The sequence below is a fragment of the Dermacentor albipictus genome, chromosome 1 (assembly GCF_038994185.2).
Source record: "Dermacentor albipictus isolate Rhodes 1998 colony chromosome 1, USDA_Dalb.pri_finalv2, whole genome shotgun sequence".
Taxonomy (NCBI): domain Eukaryota; kingdom Metazoa; phylum Arthropoda; class Arachnida; order Ixodida; family Ixodidae; genus Dermacentor; species Dermacentor albipictus.
The window spans coordinates 415,280,383-415,301,142 of record NC_091821.1 but is presented as its reverse complement, the minus strand read 5'-3'; the positions used below and the strand labels follow the sequence as shown (position 1 = coordinate 415,301,142).

Here is a 20,760-nt window from a genome sequence, read left to right as displayed (position 1 = left end):
ACTGAGGAATCGAGTAAAACAACAAGCGTTAAAACAAGAGCGAGACAGAGAACAGAATGCGCGCACGGCTGGATGTCGGAACCCTGAATGGCGGCGCTCCTCGAAACACGAAACTAGTGTGCAACCTTTCGCATAAAGAATTCGGACACTTGCTTCTAAGTGTATTTGTTCCCTCGCTCTCTCTGCAAGACAATGCACAGAGGCGACCACACATTCATCCGCGATTCGTACAGACGCTACTGGAACGCCTTCTCCGCCGACTGTTGAATCCTGAAGCCTGAAAAAGCACTTTTGAGCTTTTTTAGGGACGACAGGCCTGTGCGGGCGCCTTTGGCTGCATGGAGCTGTAGGAGCGCGTGCACGCATTGACAGCGTCTTTCCTCCTTCGGTCTCTCTCTCTCTCTCTCTGTCATCATTCAATTTCCTTTTTTACCTTACCCACAGCACTGGGAAGGAGCCAGACCGCCGCTTTTCTATTTGACGTCACTGCCTTCTCTCTTTCTCCCCACCAAAGAGAGTGGTAACCCTCAATGCGCGATACTGCGCAAGCAACAAACATCTCAGTCGATCTGTTTGACTCGCATTGAGGATCTTATTGGTTATTGCTTTCATTGGTTACAACTTTAAATAGCCTTTCTGGCCTATATATAAGGAGCAAAAGCGGACCATACTCCGGCTAGCCTTCCTGGTTTCCCTATCTTCAAGTATTAATTCAAAAGCATCATATGGCTCATGAAGCGGAAAAGCCGGCGGCGTGACCGGAGAGAAAGAAAGGGGGGGTTATGAGGAAGGCAGGGATGTTAACCAGTGAAGAGTCCCGTCGGCTACCCTACGCTGGGGGAAGGGGGAAGGGGAAGAGAGAGGAGGGGGAGAGAGAGAGGTATAGAGACGCGCACGGACAGCCATTGAGTTAAATCCGCTCGTGCAATCCAGGTGTTCTCAAAAAGCACAAAAGTGCCTCCACTGCCTTTTGAGCCTATGATCGGTGGGGGCGGTGTTCTAATATTGTCAGTTCACTCAGAGGACGATCATCTAGTTTCCTCAATGTGTTGCACAAAGATTGTCTTTGTGATTCAAATTCAAATTCGTAGTGGCGCAATAAGTGGTCAATGTTCTCCTCGCAACCTCAAACATCCCATGTAGGACTATCAGCCATTCTAATTAGTACTGAACAAGCTTTCGTGAAAGCAACTCCCAGCCACAACCGACACAGAAGAGACGCTTCGCGTCGGTGCACTTCGGCCGGAGGTCAGAGCCGCAGTGAAGGGTTTAGTCTGTGCAGTCTGGTGCACCTTGTATGTGCGGTATTGCACTTTGCTAAGGCGAGCGTGCGTGCTAGAATGCGAAGTTGTCTCGCAGCGTCGGTATTTGTGAACAAAATGGGGACGCAGCGGTCCCCTTTGTTTGACCTCCGAGCTTCCTTATCTTCGTCGCCATTTACAATGATACCGCCTAGCATGGTTTCAATGATGGCCTAATATCCACTGAAAATAGATATCGTGGCCTTTTCCTCTCGAGTGGTGGACAAATTCAACACTTTCGCACGTAGACCGATCGTGAGTTCCATGTCGGACAAACGACTGCACACATTGCAAGGCCGGCCTTGAATCGCTGCCCTTTTTCGAGAACTTTCAGCATTTATCGTACGAAGCGCGTCGCGGAGAGTCGCGAGCTCTGCAGCGGTCGACCTAGTGATATGGGAAGTCTTGAAACACTGGGTTATTCCCATTATCGGTATAACTACAGCGCCACCGGAACTGGTTGATATAGCTGAGCTATCAGTATAGGCGTGTGTGCAGTCACTGTATTTCTCGTACGAGAGGAGTAAAGCAAGTTGCTTGAGTGCAGATGGCGGTAAGTCGGTAAGTCCTGGGATTGTTAGGTTCACTTGAGTATGGCTCACACACCATGGAGGAATCGAAGGTCTTGCCGCAGGAGCGTAACCTGACCTGAGAGAGGCGCGGTACACGAAGACAGTTGCACCGAATGTCGTGTGGGGCCTTTCCACTGGGAGACTTGCGAGGTGGTGGGTAGGTATCTGGGCGAAATGTCTTATGTGCACACGCATTGGGTCAATGGTGATGTGCGTTCTAATAGTGTAATCTTGACCGACTGCAATAACTTCAGTCGTTGACGCACTCCGCGGTAGACCAAGGCATATCTTGAGGGCTGGGGTTGGATGCCTTGGATTATATTCTAGTTCTGCGTGACCGGAGATGGCACGATAGATCACGTGGTCACAGAGACGCGCTCATGCCGCTGCTCGCACGTTCGTCGGCGTCTTCTTTCACAGCTGGCTCCGATGCCAGCGTTCTCATACTGCCCCTCCCTCTGCATGGCGCCAATGGCACTGGCCCACTGCCCGTGATGCAGTGATTACTGTGAGTTTTGTCATGCGCTCCGATGGACGAACGTTCGACGAAGCTGGTACAAAAGTCACGTGGTCACAGGGAGAGACCACGCCGGTGGCCGGTCTAAATATGTGACAAGGCAACGCGAAAAACAACACCATTACATTTCGTAAAACAAGCCCTCATCGGGAAGACGTCGCAATGCTTTAGCATTCATCCACGTGGGAATACAAAAGGGCCCTTGGCTTTCTTTCTCTCTCGCTCAATAGCGGGTTACCGCAGAAGGCTGAGCACCTTCACCGTGCTATACTGCTGCTCTTCCATTAACTTACGTATTATGATTCGGATACCAAAGCACCAAGTGTTACAATGTCGGACTGTTAAAGTGACAACCGTTGAATCAAATAAGCGAGCTGCGTTTTCATAAACTAAATAAAAGGGGGAACGTGCTTCCATTATGGTGCAATCCTCTAGAGATATTTCAACGAGCTACTGAAAAACAAACGTGTGGATGATGTGTAGTTGCAGTCACAGCGACATAGCGGGACGCAATCGATGGAAATCTTGATCCAGGCTCAGATAGCGTAATGCGCCTTAATTAAGCCGTTGAGCCACGGCAGCTAACAAAACGATGCGGCCGCGACTCTTGGGACACGAGATGCAATCATAAGAGCGAAGCAATCTAAGCATTCGCTGTATCTCTGAGTATTAAAGACGCTGTCTGCGAAAAAAATGAAAACGTACAATACTACAGAGACAAGGGAACTCAGCAGAAGAAGTAACCAACTAAAGATAATGACGAGACTCGTTAAATCAATTACTGCGGTCTTAGGTTATTGGCTCTGCTTGAGAGAATGGCGAAGGAGCACAGTGGCACCAAACTGTCTCTGGCGGCACGGTCAGTGCAAGAGATAGGCGTGGATAGAATGAGCTGTGCATCTTTCGAAAAAAATGGCCAGGCTTAGCTTGGTTAAGCCAAGAATGCGTTGCATATTGCGCGAGTTGGCGCCCAGCTTTTCCTCCGGCTGTCGTGACGTCACGTCACGTGGTTGCGCTAAAGGTCAATGGTGGCTGCCCGGCCGCGCCCAAGGGCTGAACTGAGTGATTGCAATATGCAACGCATAAAAATAGAAGCAGCCTAATAACAAACATAGCAAACTTAAAAGAGAATAGACCCACATATGAGACGCGCAGCAATGAAAAAGGCTCATACCCTCAATGGTGGCTGCGCGGCCGCGCCCAAGGGCTGAACTGAGTGATTGCAATATGCAACGCATAAAAACGCATCTGCTGCCACAAATTATAAGCTTTAATAAAACGAGCATGCTAGTGGTAGGGCGTTGAACGAAAAGCGGGACTTATTTGCATTCAATTACGATAACGATTAGGGAGATGCCGGTCAAGTTCAGGACGTGAACGCGCAGCAAATAGCACCGTTCGATTATTATCTCGCCATCTATGTTAATCTATATAAGTTCCTAGCCCAATGAAATTTAGTTAGTAGTGAGCCACTGTGTTTGTGTATACTTCTTTCCACTATCAAGGCACCTATCTTCCCGCAATTCGGTGTTTGCGCAGCGTTCACGTCACGATTTATTTTTACAACAGCATATCGTTTGATTTGTGGGTTGAAGCCCCAGCGTAACACAATGACATCGAGATTCGACGGATGGATGGATGGATGCAAAACTTTAATGAAAGTCCTGAAGTACGCGACGATTCGGGGACTCAAGATTATTTGAGAACGCTCCGGGTTCTTCCACGCGCGCCCAACTTTCAGTACACGGGCGGTTTCGCTTTCTCCAGGAGGCGAACCGGCAACCTCGCACTCGGCAGCAAAGCGCCACTGACAGTTTATTTCGAAAAAGTGAATTACATCGGCGAAGATGTAAGCAAGTTTCGAGGAACCGAGAGTGAAGCTCTGGTAGACTCACCAGCTTTTATGTTGTTTGTTCAACGACTGGAGACGCACGGGAATGCAGGCTACATTACTACAGATCCGGCTATCCCCAAAAATGCAGTCAAGAAACTCGGTATACCCCACTCCCCAAATAACAAACACACGCGGAGTGCTAGGCTTAGCCTTCGGTTCTTTTAGATCGAGTGATCACCGTGCTTCCTTACGAATAAATAATTAACTGAACCTGATTAGATTCTGCGAAAATTCGTGAAGTCGCAGCGAAGTGGTGCGGGAACTTCCAGGCAACATCAACGCGTTTCATCGCTATTGCGTCCCTTCTGGCTCCCTTCTGGTTTCGCTATTTAACCGCTATTTGCTCATATATTGCTCGACTTATCACTTTTCTTTCAATGCCCCTTTGTCTTGAAGCGCACAGCTAGCGTCGTTTGAGGGGTTTCGCCACGTGTTCATACATCACGCGAAGTATAACTTCGTAACGTTAGTAGAAAGGTCCTAATGAAGAGATATGCGACAACGTACCACTTTAGCAGGCAAATTTTTTGAAGAATGAGGAAAACTGCAGACGACAAACAGTCCTAACCATATTATCATCGGTATAATTTAAGGCATGGAGATAGCGCCTCTTAACAGCCCGGCTGCTTAACAGAAAAAAAGTTAATGCAGTGGCGAAATCTAGGACACGCGTCACGCTTGCACTACCAATTCTCTGCATCTAAACGAGCACCGTGCTTCATAATAAGAAGCTAGTTCAACCGTTTACGATTCTCGCAGTAGCAGTACATTGTATCTAAATAAAACGCACAACACAGTTTTTTTTTTTTTGATGCAATATCAGGGGATGGGTTGCCGCCTTTACGTGGCACCGACAACTTTTCGTTGCTTAGCAAAAAAAAAAAGAATGATAACACACAATTCGTCACACAGTGTGCAGCAGAAAGTTGGTGCGTTCGAAACGAAAACTTATTTCTTCCATGAATACAAGCACGCTGAAACGCAGGTTGAATGCCTTCAGTTTCTTACACCATGCGTTCGACTTAATGTACGCGACACCCTCCGGAAGGTAAACCGCGTAACCGTCATTCTGCATCTACTTATTTACCGGTAGCGGTACCGCTAAGTGCCGCTAGGAATGTACCTGGCGGAATCTTCTATGAGAGGCGTGCCCGCTTCCTTCAACAACCATTGCACCTATATCGACGGCAACTGCTACCACGAAAACGCCATACACAGGAAGTAGCGAATTTGAAGACGGAATTGGAAATCATCAAGACACGCCGTTCCGCAACGCCAACGTAAATTGACTGACACAGTAAGAAAAAAAAGAGAGAAAAACTCACGTATAGTTCCGGCCTTAGGGTGAGACTCGAAGATCATCACCCCGTAGAGTTCACGCTTGACGCTGTTGGAGAGGTGCGACAGGGCCTTGATGTGAAGCAGCTCTTCGTAGATGAGGTCCAGATCGTCCAGGGTCCTCTCCATGGGCCTGCAAGACACGGCGTCCATGAGAGCGGAGCTACGCGCAGCCGACTCCGCCGAAGCGACGGCAGCCATCACGTTGCCGTCGAGCAGTTTTTTTCTAGACACTCATTCCGAAGCCAAGAAGAAATCAGTGGCCAGTGTCTCGCACTTTCGTAACGATCGCCTCGTCTAGCGTAAACCAAGGCGAACACGCCGAAAGTTTCCTCCGCATAGTCACAGAAACGGACATATCTCCTTGGCCGACGTATAAGCGCTGTACTGAGGGTACAAGCGCACAAGTTTATCTGTTGCACGGATCGGCAAGGAGGCGGCAATCGATCTATACAGGTGTCGCGCGTGAGCATGCGTGTGTGTGTGTGTGTGTGTGTGTGTGTGTGCGCGCGTGCGTGCGCGCGCATGTGCGTGTGTGTGTGCGTGTGTGTGTGTGTGTGTGTCTGTGTGTGTGTGTGTTTCTGTCTGTCTGTCTGTCTGTGTGTGTGTGTGTGTGTGTGTGCGCGTGTGTGGCAAGTGTCCGTTATCTGTCTAATCGAAGCGTTCTCCGCAAACACAGCTCGCTGGCACTGTTATCGTAGCATTACGTCGCCTTGTTCACCGCCCCCAAAATAATAGCCGGCGTGTCAGTCAACACGCCCAGCTAGATATTTCATCGCTTATCGCTCGTTGCGCTATTCAACGGCACCGGCGCAGTCCAACGACCGTATGGGCTCCTCCGGTGTCACTGAGCGTATATACAGCGGGCTCCGTAACTGTATCGGTCAACGGCAAGCGATACTGCCGCTCATCGACTGCACGCACCGACAAAATGCCTATGGGTGCTACTCAATGGGCCGTTTGCATATTTTACTAGTGCCACGATAGCAGCACAATTGTTAGACTATACTGGCGGAAACTGCGTGCTCAAACGGTGGCTGTGTTTTCTCTACTTGTTTCTTTTTATATATATCTTCAAGCCTGTCTCTCTATATCTTCAAGCCTTCAAGTCTGTCTGTATGTGTGCCAGTCTGTCTGTCTGTCTGTCTGTCTGTCTGTCTGTCTGTCTGTCTGTCTGTCTGTCTGTCTGTCTGTCTGTCTGTCTGTCTGTCTGTCCGTCCGTCCGTCCGTCCGTCCGTCCGTCCGTCTGTCTGTCTGTCTGTCTGTGTCTGTCTGTCTGTGTCTGTCTGTGTCTGTCTGTGTCTGTCTGTCTGTGAAAACCAAGTAATGTCTGTCTGTCTGTCTGTGGAAACCAAGTAACAAAACAAACTGAGACAAAGAAACAGCTACTGTGGCTTAGCACGTAGACATAGAAAGTTATACAAAAGAACGATGAATTCTCTGGAAGAGGCACGCGTAATGTCAGAATGTCCCGACACAGGCACGCCGCGCAAAAGCAATTATAATTGGGAATGCGGCAGAAAGATACATTAGGCACTGGTCTTATCACCTCTGGCCAAAGGAAGTGCCGCGTCTGTCACCATCACATGCCGCCTCGTAGCTATGTAAGCCCTTGCCCAAGGCAGGTTACTGCAGACGCAAAGCGTGTACTTACGGCTTCCGCAGTATCATGCGCAGCACGGCGTCCGGCGTGAGCTGCATAAGCAGCAGGAGCACGTCCTGCAGTTCCTCTTCGGCCTGCAGTCGGTCCTCGGACGTGGGCAGCTTGGTGGGCTCCTCTTCGTCCTCGCGAAACCGGTAGAACATGTACTTGTCCTTGAACTGGTGCTCGCGGGTCACTGCGGGTGTTCACCAATGGGAAATGAAGGAGCTAGGCTAATTTCCGTGAGGTAATTGCGCCGACAAGCAGCAGAGACAGCGTTGAATTTGGTGAAGAAGGGCACAACAGGGAATCGAGGAACCGTTTACACGGGAGCGTTCATTTCCTATTTTTGCTCCTGTTCGAATCAAGGAAACAAAAAAGCCAGTGATAGTATGAAGAAGAATATAGAAAGCTCCACTTGTAACAGTTCCGTTTTGTTTGTTTTGTTACCTTCACTGCGGACACGAAGGAAAGCTTGAAATTAACTCTCGCTTATAGACAATTTCAAGGAAGCGCTAGTGCGTTATTCCTGGCGGTCTGCGCGGTCATTTTATAAGAGGATCAAAACGACGCTAGGCATAACATAATTTCTAAGCATCGCAGAAGGCTCGCAGATATGTTTGGCGCTTCGCGATCACATCACGGTGACGTCAACATTTAGAAAGACAAGAAAATGTTCATATGAGAACAAACGGTGGCAACCCTCTTGGACCAACACTGAAATGACATACGTAAATCAAATTACCTACACGTTGGTAATGCAAGAGATACCGGTAATCTGTTACATGAATGAAACATTGCAATTCGGGAAGCCAACATCGGAGTCAGTGATACGACATTGATTTTCCTACGATTTGGTGCGGCTTCATTAAGCATTCTACATACTTTTCATTTTCCTTGTGTTTCAAGTAAGTCAAATGCTAGCCTCGCAATCTATATTTAGAAAAGTTATTTCCTTTACCACAACAATCTGCTTTCTTATTTGTGTAATTTTCAGCGCATATATATACCACGAGACTTTCGGGCAAGCGTGTAGCCGAATCTGTGATGTTTGGGTAGTCAACGTGCCTAACTATATTATACTACCGAAAATTATGTTTGTGTCCAATGTACTTAAAACAATGGTATTATAAGTGTTAGATGACACCTGAGGATAACTTCTGTCAAATATAGACAAAATTCTTGGTAAAATGACTATACAAAATAGCTTCAAGACCTAAAAATCGGTAAGGTCGGCCAACCGTGAGAGATAAACTTCAGGCGAATAGGTGCTGCCTAAGGCGTTGCTGCGCACGTATACATAAGCGTCAGCTTTCTTTCTAGAATGTTCAGTACGACACTCTAGGCAATCTCCAGCAGTCGACAAAGCTAAGCGGCACCAGCGACAATAAAATTTATCGATAGTATCGACATCACGTTCGTTTCTTTCGTAATGACAACGCGACAACTATCACTGACTTCAGTCGTTGTTGGCCTCTTTGGTAGCTACTGAGCAATAAAGCATTTATTAACGTTCTTCACTTGTGCCAGCACATGTAGATCTGACGTCTAGCGTCCCAGAATGCCTTTTTCTTTCACACATCTTGGTATTTTGGCTGTGCGCTGTGGTAATAACGCGAGACAGGGCCACTTAAACTGACAGTGTCGCCAACGTTTCTTCAATATGTGCAATCCGTAAGAGAAACGCTCTGGAGTATCAGTCTCTTCAATAGACCACTCGAACTTACTCTTTTTGTTTTCGCGCGCTTGCTTACCGTCTCCGCTATACTTTACTATCTTTAGCCCCCTTTTCCTTGCGCCAGCCCTATTCAAAGGGCTCATATGCTCCATAACTCCCACATTCAATAATCCTATATGAAATCTATAAGATCCCATATAAATACACATTTCTCCCATGTGTCGTATGATGTTATTGGATATAGGAGTTATGAGGAGTTATGAGAAGTAGCGAATTGTTTTTTTTTTTTTCAGACGGGAGTGTAGGGCAGATAACCAGCTTCCACTTAACCTCGCTGCCTTTCCCATCATATTTCTTTCTCTCTTGCAGTCCGCAAGCACGCAGCGACCTCATTGTTTCTTTTCTTTTAATCCCTTCACATAGTAATTGCCAATAGGGATTGTGAGCAATACTGGAAGTAAGCTTTTCCACGCTGTTTTCTTGCCCTCCACAAGATGGCCGACCTCTCATTACCGGCATCACAGAGCCGAAGGTAGGCTAGTAAGCAGCAAGGACGTAATAAGGAAGAGATAAGGGGACGGAAAGGATAGCCGGCCTATCTCGCACGCTCCTGCTTTATGTCCACTTCTGGGACGACGTCCACCATCTTATGTGAGTCAAACTTGGTGTGTGGGGAAGCGCACCTGTCAAATTCGCGCAACTTATCCCCGGGATCGTCGCATGATGTGCAAGAGAAAAGCGAAAGTCAGTTGGATTCATCGGCTTCAAGCATACGCATAAAATTTTTGTGGGTCGAGCTCGATTGGCTATTTCCTGCGATTTTCACGCTCACGGGAAGCAAACCGGAACACGATACGTCACTGCCGCGGCTGGCACTTCATCCACGTCACGGAGCTCCGGCTTCTCATGCGGTCAATACAATCGACGCGTACACAGCACACAAAAAGAAAGCGTGATGGAGCAGGTGGTTCCCCTGGGGTTTGTTTGTCCCCGTCCATTTACTCAGTCGATCGCAGCGCAATTTATAGCGCCATTCCTGAAAGCACACGGCCCTCTCTTCGGGACAAAAGCTATTTGCGCCCTACTGCAAGTGTTGAAGCATACCTGTCTGAGTTACCGTTTGCGCTTCTGACGTGCGTCTTCTAGTTTGCTCGACTGACCATCTCCGTCTTTCTGTTCCTCGTTCCCCTTTCCTTCGGTGTAGGGTAAAACGGAAACCCGTCTGCTTGACATCTCTGCGTATGGTACATTTACTTGCTCACTGCTTGTGCCTTTCTTTCCACCAGCGTAGCACTTTTCATGCGAGTTCTCTTTATTTAGGCGAGGCTATTTCAGCTTGAACGCTTATCACGTTCGATAACGTGAAAATTTTTATGGCGTAGAAGACGACGTCCAACCACACAGAGCATTAACTACTTTAAATTGCTAATCGTACGAAGTTCTCTGAAACTATTATCCTCGCGCGCAGAGAAAGGCAAGAAACACAATACTCGTACACGAAAGAACAATCATACCTGAACCAGTTCACGCGTATATCCCTCAAGGATGTCCACACATTCCCCGAAATAAAGGGGGGGGGGGGAATTGCAGTGAAGTACGTTCCTGTTCTGCGGCGGCAGAGAAAGGCAAGAAAAATAATACTCGTACACGAAAGAACAATCATAACTGAACCAGTTCACGCGTATATCCCTCAAGGATGTCCACACATTCCCCGAAATAAAAGGGGGGGGGGGAGGGAATGGCAGTGAAGCACATTCTTATTCTGCGTGCTCTGCGTGTGCGCATCGCTGTACTGTCTAAGTGAAAAGTTTCGACACCGTTCAGAGAACGACGACATCTGTCATGGAGTACCGTTCCAGAGCTGCTGTGGCACGCCGTGAAATTCCAAGCACAGGAAAGTAAGCAACAAAACCCGTCGCTCTCTGACTACTAAAGTTTTAAGCGGATCTATCTCGGTACGCGTAGAAAGGTCACATCCGCTCAAGTGGACAACAATTAAGGATTAAGTTTCAAGCCGCGTTCACATGAATGCGACACCAGCGTATGGCGTCTCCCTGCGCATCACGGTAATACGATGCGACAGCGTTTACGAGCGACGCTTCCCACATCGCCCGAAACAAGCCGGAGCTGCTTTCTGGCGAGTGCGTTAAGCCGGTGAGTGGAGGAGAGCACGCGCCGGCTCCACTCTCATTTTAAAAGGGCGATATAATAAAAGGTATGCTGCGTGTGCGAGTGAAAGCATGCGTGAGTGAGCCGGCGATCGCGGCTCAAAACCGCACGCAAAGGAGGAAAGCGGCGAGGAGGCGCGCCGTCTTCCGTCGCGCGCAAGGCTTTGGTGGTATGGGAGGAACGGGGGCGCGTTATATTCCGGGGGGGGGGGGGGGGAGGGGGCGTCGCGCTCCCGGCCGGGCTGCTATATCTTGAAAGCCATCTGCGAAGGGTACAGAGTGCGCGCGACGCTGCGTTACCTCGTTCACGTTCATGCGAGCGGCAGCACGAAGGTCAATCCGCTTGCTGCTGCGGCGACGTTTCCTCAATGCTGCGTTTTGACAGCGAGTTTCCGCGGTCATCGAGTGAGATGTGGTAATGTTTGCTTGTGCACGCGTAACACCATGCTTACTAACTTAGTTAGTATGCCTATGTGTACAAATCTATACGGCCGATAAAATTAATATCCTTACTTCGTGTATAGCTGCCCATTAAATTGCTATCGCAATCGATGCTTCGCCTTTCGGGCGAAACTGCGACTTTTTTTTCTCTCTCCCTCGACGCGATATGCCAGCGTTTAGGCGCACCGAGCGATTCGAATTGTCCCACCTCGATCTACCATCTCCTGGCGCATTATTGCGGTTCGCTTTCCTAGCGCATTAGCGCCGTATACACGGACGCGATCGGCGCTCTAGAAGTGCGATTCGGTGCACCACTTGTTGCATTTATGGTAAGAAGGCTTAAGACTGGGCTCCTTCGTGTTACATGATTGCCTCTGAATTGTATTCGAGTGCCGACGTTATATCGCAGTATACGTTGCGTGCCGAACGTGCAGCCAAAGTTAGCGCTCAATGTGCGACGTGTTCCGGCCGTAGCATTGCGGCGCCTGTCACCCCGTGTTTTACTCACGTTGTGATCGCCACCGGTATTACGTGAGGATTCCTTTAGCTCGACTCTGTTCTTGTCTCGTCATCCACAATTCAGGGCCGGCCAATCCCGGCTACATACACTGGGCGGAGAGCCCTTCGGACCACTGATGAAAGCGCGAAAAAGGAATGGTATTGGAACAGTATGTATCATTGCCCTATCATAGCACAGTTGGTTCCGTGCGGTAATCACTCCGCCTGAACAATCACGGAAAAGACAACATGGTCCGGACATCATACAGTAAAACAGACATTCGGGTTGTTGTTGGTGTAGATGCGGTGTTCTGAATACAGCGCGACAATAGAAGGGGACATACATTGATGAAGGCACCGGTCTAGTGCCGACTGTCAAGAGAAAAATATTTACTTAAAAAAGAAATTTAGAATAAGCATTCATGCCATACTCGCGGGGTCGCGTACACTACAGTAAGTTTCTTTCAGTGAGTTGTTTTCAAAATTGTTCCAGAAATCATCCAAGATGACAGTCAAAGTAAGCGATAACTTTCTTGCGTTACCCGCTGCGTATCCGCATCTCGTCCGTGAATCACGACACCTTATAGCCACATCAGCAGACACACGAAATGACAATCTCGCTGGCAGTCAGAGTGTTAAACGATACCGCGACGCAATATACCACACTGCAATCACTTCACCTCAGTTGAACCTTCGTAGCCACCCCCACTATCAGTGCAGTATCCTGACTGCAACCTCCCTGCAATGGCTATCCCTCAAGTGGCCGTGCTCGACGAGTATAGGTGTCTGTTGCGGATGGGGCGCTCTCGCTTTACGATGTTTAAGGCTACATGGGCCTTTTGTCACCTTGACGCATCCGTTCTGGAGGATTGGCGAAGAATGGGCAAATACCAATATGACGTGTACTCAGTGCCGAAGTTGTTTGTTCGGCTAACTGCCCAGTGGCACAAACCCAGTGAACCACGTTGTCTACTACAGGCCCAACAGCAGCCAGAACCAACTTGTCTATCGGGTTGCATACCCAGTGGCCCATGTTGTCTCCATTTTATTTCATTGTGTCATGTTTGCTCGGTTAGATCTTGTTTTGAGATGTGTACATAAGGGCGAATACAGACATGAAAAATAACCGAGTTGTCAGTTCGCGCTTCACCTTGTCGCTGTTCCTTCTTGTTGCTAACCAGTCCTTCGTCCTACCTCAAGCAGCGCGCTTAACCATGATGTCACACCTACTAGCTCCCGTAGCAGTCTTAGTACCACGTTGTCTGCTCGGCAAGACAGCGGCCAGCACACACCCAGAGGCCCAAGCGAGCAGACAACTTGGGTGACTGGGTATGTGCCACATCTTTGATGTGGCAGATCGTCCAACCAAGCAGCCGAAGAAAGCCATCGCTTCAATAAACTTCTACGCTTACGAGGCAGCACTTGTTGCGCACCTTCTTTTCAGTCCATCGTGATTCTGTACTATATAGTGTGCCTCTGTATTAAAGTGAGGGCGCAACAATACTTTTGCTTCGTCACTGCTGCAGCGCACCCAATCAGCGCGATATGCAAACAATGGCACGCGTCACTCACCGTGGTTGATAGCGCCTTCCTCGAGCAGGACCTGCCACATGCCGGCGGCCTGTGCGCGTGAGTTAAGGCGCACGTGGGTGGCCGGCACCTGGAGCAGCCAGTCGACCATCTCGGTGCCCACCATACATCGCCGGAAGTGGCGCATGTGATACTTCCGGTCGCGGATCAGTTGCGGCGCCTGGAACAGCAGCAGCGTGCGCAGCACCCATCCCGCCCGGTGAACCTGGGCCGTAGGCTGCACAGGAAAGTAGAGAAAGCGCACGGTCAAGCGTCGCGTTAGGCTTAGCTTGCTTGTTCGCTCGTTTTTTATGTGTTTCCATGGACAAAACCTGGATACTGCCCGACTCCGACTTCCATTTCCAGATCTGTGTTGAACCCAGTAGAGTGCATAGCGTGAGGCGGTGTACATGTTATGCATCGACCATCGAGTTATATCCTAAAATAACCGATTGCTGAAGATTAGGTAGAGGTACATCTTGCGCCAGGTTTATCATAAGTGTATTATTCACAGCGTCGCACTGAACTATTTCATTGCAGAATGGACGCAAGTTGGATTAGTGTCCTGGGTCATGTTTTCACAGACGAGTGCCTCTGCTCCGCGAGCCGGCGGGAAAGCCGAAAATCTATGCAGCTGAAGATGAAGCATGTTTGCCACCGAAGTATCTGTAGTTTCTATAAGCAGCGGGCAACCTCCGTCTTTGGAGCTTAATGTATGTCCCTCTTGGCCGAAATGAACAACTGTCGTGAGGGTGAAGCATATTGACTAGCAAGCCTAAATCAAAGGCAGAATCATTGACATTACATACTTCACACAGAATATCCGTCAAAAACAGAAAACAAAAATAGGAGCATGTCGCGCGCAAAACTTCCCATAATTGTTTACTTACGAAGCAGAATCAATCTAGAAGCGATGCAGCAATGGCCCCGGTCCATATTGGATAATAACCCAATTATATAGGGAAATGTCGTCTGTAAACTACATTTCACTGCGTGGCGGCCGACTTACACTGGTTTTCCTCGACGTGCGGCACAGTGAAAAGTCCCCAGTCTATGGAGTGAGTGAAGTCGCATAACTGCAGCAAGCGAAAATGCTACTTCTTTTTCATCGTTTCTCCCGTTCGATACCGTAGGGTTTAGTTGCCCCCACTTGGTAAGACAGTTACCGCACTTCCCTCTCTCCTTAGCAACCGCTTTTATTACTGTCGCTTAATGCGCGCGCGAGATCGTCAGTTCCCCTTGCACCCTGTCGCAAAATAAGCAGGTGCTGCCGGAGCACAACACCACCCCATCTCACTCCCTCCCTCCCTCTAATCCCATCCCCCCACGGCCTTTCGCGCGACGGAAGACGGCACGCTTGCTCTACGCTTTCCTCCTTCGCGCGCGCCAGAATGAGTCGCGAGCGTCGGCTTCCGTCGCGTGCTTACACTCTCACTTACAGCAAACGACGCGCGGCAATGCTGTTACCGCACTTGCACTTTATACGGAACATCACGGCGATGACGACGGTGACAGCAAAAATGCGCCCGGAGTGTCCATATAATTGCTATCGCAATAAAAGAACTCATAGATGTTACCCTTGACAACGACGCGGGCGGTCGAAAAGTTTCGCTTTCGCTTGACTCTGCGCCACCCGCACTTTCGAGTCTATGTAGTTCGCCATCGCGTCGCGATGAGCTGGATTTGCTGGCTCGCGAAACACACACAAACTGCAAATCCCAAAGAATTCCACGTCAACGTGATGTCGCGGGATGCACGAACGGTCCCCGCCACTTGACGGCAAGCAGCTGCAACGGCGATTAATCCGACGCTCTGTCATGGCTCGGTTTCTCAATGGCCTCGCATTTGCGCTTTGCGCAGGAAACATTAGCTCTGTATGTTGGGGGCCGTTTTACTCACCGACGGCAGTAAAGAGCGGTGATGGCGTATGCAACGGCACCCCTCCCCCGCTAGGGGGCAAGCGATTCGAATTGCGTTTACGGTATGCGAACTCTCCAGACAGTATTTTCTCCTAAACCAAGCCTTTTCATAGCACAAAACAGCTGCTGCGAGCTTTCCGGAACTGAAGCCACACGATTCTGTGAGGCTACATTAATCAGACGAGTAAAGGTTCAAGTAATATAAACCTAAGTTCAACAGAGTTTCGCCGAGACCTAATTGAGCATCCACTTGGGATATTCAAGGAAGAAAACGTTCATTCGTTGGTTCACCCGTCATTTGAATCGCTGTCCTTTCCACTTTCTTTCAATTTTTCTTTTTGATAATGCAACAACTGAAATGACCAAAAGGGTCATTATCTAAGTTAAGCTTTTTAATATTTATTCGCTATGTACCACACATTACCAGTGGTACATTTCCGCCCCTCCCATTTAGCCGTGCACCTATCTGCGCTGGCGTAAGGATGGCCTATAGGAACGTGAACGGATTTCATAACGCGCCCTGATGTCTGAAATTTTAAAGCGCCAAGGAAGCGATAAAAAAATATCTGGCGGTTCAGTGTTGAGATATTTACGACTTGCACGACTGGTTTAGGCAATAACGCGGCCTATGTTTCCAGCCGAAAATACGACGCTGACTAATGAGATCATCGTGCGGCGTTCACGGGCTTTTTTTTTTTTTTTTTCAGGTGCCGCAAACAGAAAATGAAGGACAGCTAAGAAAAAAATAGGGGGAGTTGTTGAATTGCTTCAACTTAAAAACGCTGTAACAATCACAATAACGTTAAAGAGTTAACATTCCACGTATTGAGGCCGCTAATAAATCTCCAACGTACGCGAGAAAAATGTCAGGGAGCAGTCGCCTGCTCGAGTTACGCAAGACAGCACTGAGATCTGAAGCCAGAAACGCTCGAGAAAAAAAAAAATGTTTTTAGTAAGAAAATGCCCTGGAGGCTTCCAGACGTTTTTTTTTATTATTATTATTCGGGAGACACAGGGCGCATATATGTTTGTCCGTTAAAGCACAGTACTTGCACCGAAACGATTATGTATCTGCGTCAACGATAGTGCCTCAAAGAACAGGAAAAGTAATCGCTGGCATATGTAGAAAAAAAAATAAAGGAAAGAAGGAAGAATGCGCTGTCACGCGCACGCGAGAGGAGAAGAAGGCTGAGCATATGGCGTGTACGCATTTTTATTTCCTCCCTTCGGTTGCGAACCAATACTAAACGGAACAAACGTGGGTCCAATAATGGCCTGCTAAGCTCCGTATGGTTACAGAAAAGTAAGAAAGAAACTTCGACGAATGTTTCTGCGGTACATGTGCCGTCTTGCTTTAATTTCATACACGTTTTCTCAAATCTTCGGCTGCCCCTCGTATATCCGTGGACATTGTACACCGCTTACGACGAAATCTGCGCCCGTGCACAGCCGGAAATCCTAAACGTATGCCGGAATGCTCCATCGGGTGAAGCGCAAACGTGTGGAAACCCGCAAACAGGATTCCGGACTACAAGAAATTAAACGTGACGGACACGTCGGGCGTCCTCCGGCTCGTTTTCCTCATTTATGATCAATATTGTTATTTTGCGTTTAGATTGTGACACAGCGGAGGAGATGTCAATAGAATCATTCGCTGGGAATAGCGAGGTCACCAATGTTCCCTTTCCCAGCTGTCGCACACAAAGGCAACGGCGCATACCGAAGTGCCGAGTAAAGGAAACAGGAGGATATATATATATATATATATATATATATATATATATATATATATATATATATATATATATATATATATATATATATATATATATATATATATATATATATTCACCGGCGGGTCGAGTTGATGTGGCAATTTAAATGAGAAGCAAATAGCGAAGAGAGACCGAGAGAGCGACCGAGAGGACGTACTAATTCGTGTAAGATGCATTTCAGGTGAGACACCGCTCGCCTCAAAAGCACCGTGCGTATTGCGGCGATATTTGCTTGCGCAACCGCCGCACTTCCACGCTGGGAGACCCCAGCTCGGCGTGTTACGACACGCCGAAGCCAAGGACGACGAAGCACTCGGCCCGCATCCGAGCGATTTCGGAGCCCATAACCGATATCGCCGTAAAATCGAGCCCCGTGCCCGTTCGAACGTTTCCTTTCCGCATCGCGGGAGAAAAGACGGAACAAACAAATATATGAATAAATAATAAAGAAAGAGAGAAAGAAACAGAAGTGCAGCGGGGGAGCGACCGTAGCGAAAAAAAAAAAGCGGCGAAGCCGACCTTTCACTCTGCTGCCGGGCGATTTGTTCCCGCACCCAAAAGTGCGCGAGAACATCTCCTCGCGCCCGAGCGGGTTATAACTGCGCGAGCGAACAGGATTGCGAGGCAGCGGCGCGCTTCCTTCCTCGACGAAAGCTCCGAGCGCCATCGCGGCGAGCGAGGACGAATCGCGCCCCCCGATCTCGGTATATAATCGAGAGATAAAGAGCTCAGACAGCGTACACCAGCAGAAACACGCCCTCGTTCGCTCGAGCGTTGGAGTGTAGCACCAGTGCAGCTTAATGAACCGTACACCCACCAGCGCGTGCCATGCGAACGCGAAAAAGTGCTCCTCTCGCACACGCAACTATACGGGCACGGATCCGAAATGGTGCCTGCGACTGCATCGCGCTACTTCTTCGCGGGGGGCGAAAAGAAGCGCATTAGGGCTCCGTACCCGCCTGCAGAAGAAAAGGATCATTCATTATGGGGGTCAGGCCGTCCGTGTGGCACCTCCTCGTGTCTTTCCCTCGTGCCGAAGCACCATTGCACCCCTTTCAGCTTGCTTTCGAGGCCCGCCTAATGGCCCGCTAAAGGTCTCGCTCCCCTCTGATATACGCGCGCTGAACCCGCACACAGACGGGCATACCTGCAAAAGTACCGGGCGTATATATATATATATATATATATATATATATATATATATATATATATATATATATATATATATATATATATATATATATATATATATATATATATATATATATGTGTGTGTGTGTGTGTGTGTGTGTGTGTGTGTGTGTGTGTGTGTGTTAGGATTCACGCACAATTTTCTTAACGACCTATACACCCTTCCAGGCCACTCCTGCAGCCCAGGCGCAAATTTAGTGAATAAAGATGTTTTCTAGCAATCACTTCGTACTATATTCTTATGGTTTATCTGTTCCCGTGGCCATTTCGCTTTTATTTAATTGTTTGTTGTTGTTGTTGTTGTTGTTGTTGTTGTTGTTGTTGTTGTTGTTGTTGTTGTTGTTGTTGTTGTTGTTGTTGTTGTTGTTGTTGTTGTTGTTTAACGTCACCGCTTTCTCGTGAAATATTTCAACAGAAGCGCACTCCGCATGTAAAGAAGAGAGAGTCCCGGCTGAGAAGACGCTGTTCATCGAGGCCTGATCTGACTTTTTTCTTTCCTGAGCCAGCGCCTGTCCGAGCAGACGGAAAACAAACAGCCTCCGCGCACCATTTGTGTGCAGAGAGCGCTCCGGTGCTCATAAATGGCATAAAGGTCACAACTTCGCAGCGGTATACACTACGCTTTAGAAGGTTAACGTTTCCCGCGTCTCATGAGGAAAAAACGTTTCGCACTAACCTCGGAGACGGACGGCTAAGGGAAGAACCGGAACGTTAGGGAATCACGCCCTCGAAAAAGCAGGAAAGAAACTTGAACGGGTTGAAATACCGGCGGGGTTCAGTGGAAGGGCAACACGGAAGCAGCGGTAGTCTATTATAACGGGCGCAGCACGGTTAGCGCCTTTGCACGTGCAGAAGAAGTGTGTAAACAGGCCCCTGGCCCGAACGTGAGCTTCGGGCACAAACGAGCTTTGGGCTCCGAGAGCACGCGCATAACGTGGCGAGCCTAACTGCCTCGCCCTTTGGCAACGAAAGTGGGCCATTAACGGTCCGCCTCGCTTCCTGGCTATTCGCTGCAGAGATTCTCGGAGCCGACGCTTCTTTCCGTTCTTTAGTGCGTTTTCGCCCTCATTTGCGACTCGGCTCTTAAGACGGGGGACCCATTCGCGCCGGTCGCACGCCTAACCTAACAATCCGGCACAGTTCATTGAATGTGGCACCTACGAGGTAAGGTCATTCTTCCGTCCTAAACGGCTGGGCTCCGTAATGAAGCGAGGCCGTGAACGTGGCGATCGCGAAAGTGAATGCGACTGCCGAGGGGCGTCGCGAGACGGAAATAAAGGAAGGCAGGCGACGCGAGCGTCCACGTTTGCCGGAAACGAAGGGCAATAATTCTTTGTTCTTCTGCCAGCGCTTTAATGATCCTCCGGAGGAATACGGTACTCGAACAGTTTGGGTTGATTGCCTAGATGACTACAGCGTCTGGTCCCACACGAAATGAATTACGTAGGTCTTGCAGATGTTAAGTCGGTCGCTAACGAACAGACAAACGAGAAGCAATAAGAATTGGTGATGAAAACAATGATTACATCATGTTCTAAATGGAAGGTAAGGACAATCACAATCTAACTAAAACATCAGCATAATATATAAATTATCTCGACTCCACAAAACATGATAACACTTTCAGCAAAGTGGAACATTTTTGATAATAATCAGAAATTATTGTGTAGCCTTGCTTTATATCTGAGCATTGCTCGATTGTATAAGCCCCTCGCCGTAAGCAATAAGTGGTCAAATGAACATTTCCACTGAATACATGATGCGGAGTGGTAAAGGAGACAAGCTAAACGGAAATGGAAAGATGTCTTTGTAATTTTGTTTACACAGCAAACAAATCTTCTGTTTACGAATAACGAAGGCAAAGACAAACGAAGAAATAGCTGGTCCTCAAATACCAAACTAGTGCGAATACACCCGGAGTGGCAGTCAGGATCAAGTTGTGGAAAGCCTCATGGCAGTCCACTTTTTTTATTGATGTCTACGAGGCTTACGACTACGTGTCCCAAACAGCCATCATCAGCCAGTTACAAGCAATAGCGAGATAGGAGACATTGAACGCTTTCTGTGGTCGCGCCCAAAATTCCGAGACGAAAGGGACGCTGTCCTGAAAAATCTGCAACAAAATGACCTTCCACGTACGTGCCCGCAATACCTGGTGTTCCCCGAAGGACCAGTTATAGCCCGCGAAGAAACTTCAAGCCTCCTTATCAGATTCATAAGGGAGACTGGTCTGATGAACATGTGGTAAAACACCGCA

At 48.5% G+C, this 20,760-nt stretch overlaps 1 protein-coding gene across 8 annotated transcripts in view; it reads right to left on the bottom strand.

The window, feature by feature from the left end:
- Positions 1-20,760, bottom strand: part of Epac (Exchange protein directly activated by cAMP) — a 415,242-nt gene that overhangs the window by 54,179 nt on the left and 340,303 nt on the right. For all 8 annotated transcript variants that reach the window (XM_065440668.2, XM_070532230.1, XM_065440669.2 and 5 more), the window contains 3 exons: positions 13,622-13,856; positions 7,277-7,460; positions 5,610-5,755 (listed from right to left, as the gene is read on the bottom strand). In XM_065440668.2, coding sequence (XP_065296740.1) covers positions 5,610-5,755; positions 7,277-7,460; positions 13,622-13,856 — 565 coding nt within the window. The remainder of the gene's footprint in view (positions 1-5,609; positions 5,756-7,276; positions 7,461-13,621; positions 13,857-20,760) is intronic.